The sequence below is a fragment of the Gavialis gangeticus genome, unplaced genomic scaffold, assembly GCF_001723915.1.
Source record: "Gavialis gangeticus isolate Ggan-Ray unplaced genomic scaffold, GavGan_comp1, whole genome shotgun sequence".
Lineage (NCBI taxonomy): Eukaryota > Metazoa > Chordata > Crocodylia > Gavialidae > Gavialis > Gavialis gangeticus.
Genome location: NW_017729033.1, coordinates 4951547 through 4952130, shown reverse-complemented (window position 1 = coordinate 4952130; position 584 = coordinate 4951547). Strand labels below are relative to the sequence as shown.

The 584-nt window shown below is 65.9% G+C and overlaps 1 protein-coding gene across 1 annotated transcript in view; it reads right to left on the bottom strand.

The window, feature by feature from the left end:
• Positions 1-582, bottom strand: part of DDRGK1 (DDRGK domain containing 1) — a gene marked incomplete at its 5' end in the record, with an annotated part of 102638 nt that extends 102056 nt beyond the window's left edge. Inside the window, one exon of the mRNA XM_019525803.1 lies at positions 513-582. Coding sequence (XP_019381348.1) covers positions 513-582 — 70 coding nt within the window. The remainder of the gene's footprint in view (positions 1-512) is intronic.
• Between the last annotated feature and the right edge of the window lie 2 nt (positions 583-584).

Sequence of the window (584 nt, the reverse complement as noted above, 5' to 3'; positions counted from 1 at the left end):
TCCCGAGGTGGAGAACCTTGCATTTTTTCGGTGTTGAACACCATCAGGTTCTCATCCGCCCATTTGCTGAGCCTGTCCAGGTCATCCTGGATCACCCACCTGTCTTCTGGTGTGGATGCTTTGCCCCAAAGTTTGAGACCCCAACCTCCCCAGACTCCCTCCTGACACCCCAGGGCTGCCCTGACAGCCTGCTGCCCCATACATACACCTCAGCCCCCTAGGAGACCCCAGCAGCCCCTCCTGACATCCCAGAACCCCCCCCAAGAACCCAGGATGCCCTCCCGACAACCTAGGGTCCCACACTGATACCTCAGGGCCCACCCTGGGGGCCCGTTGCTTGCATCCCAGGCCCCTTCCCCGAGGCTCCAGGGGCCACTCCCATGCCCTAAGGCCCCCTCATGAGACCCCAGGGGCCACTTCTGACACCTCAGCCCCCCACACCATAGCCCCTCCCCCCGAGGGCCACTTCTGACCGCCCAGGGCCCCCCCGACACCACAGCCCCATTGCTCACCGGGCTCGGCGGGGCCCCGCAGGCGGGCGGCGAGCAGCAGCAGCACAACCAGCAGCCCGGCCACCAGCGCGA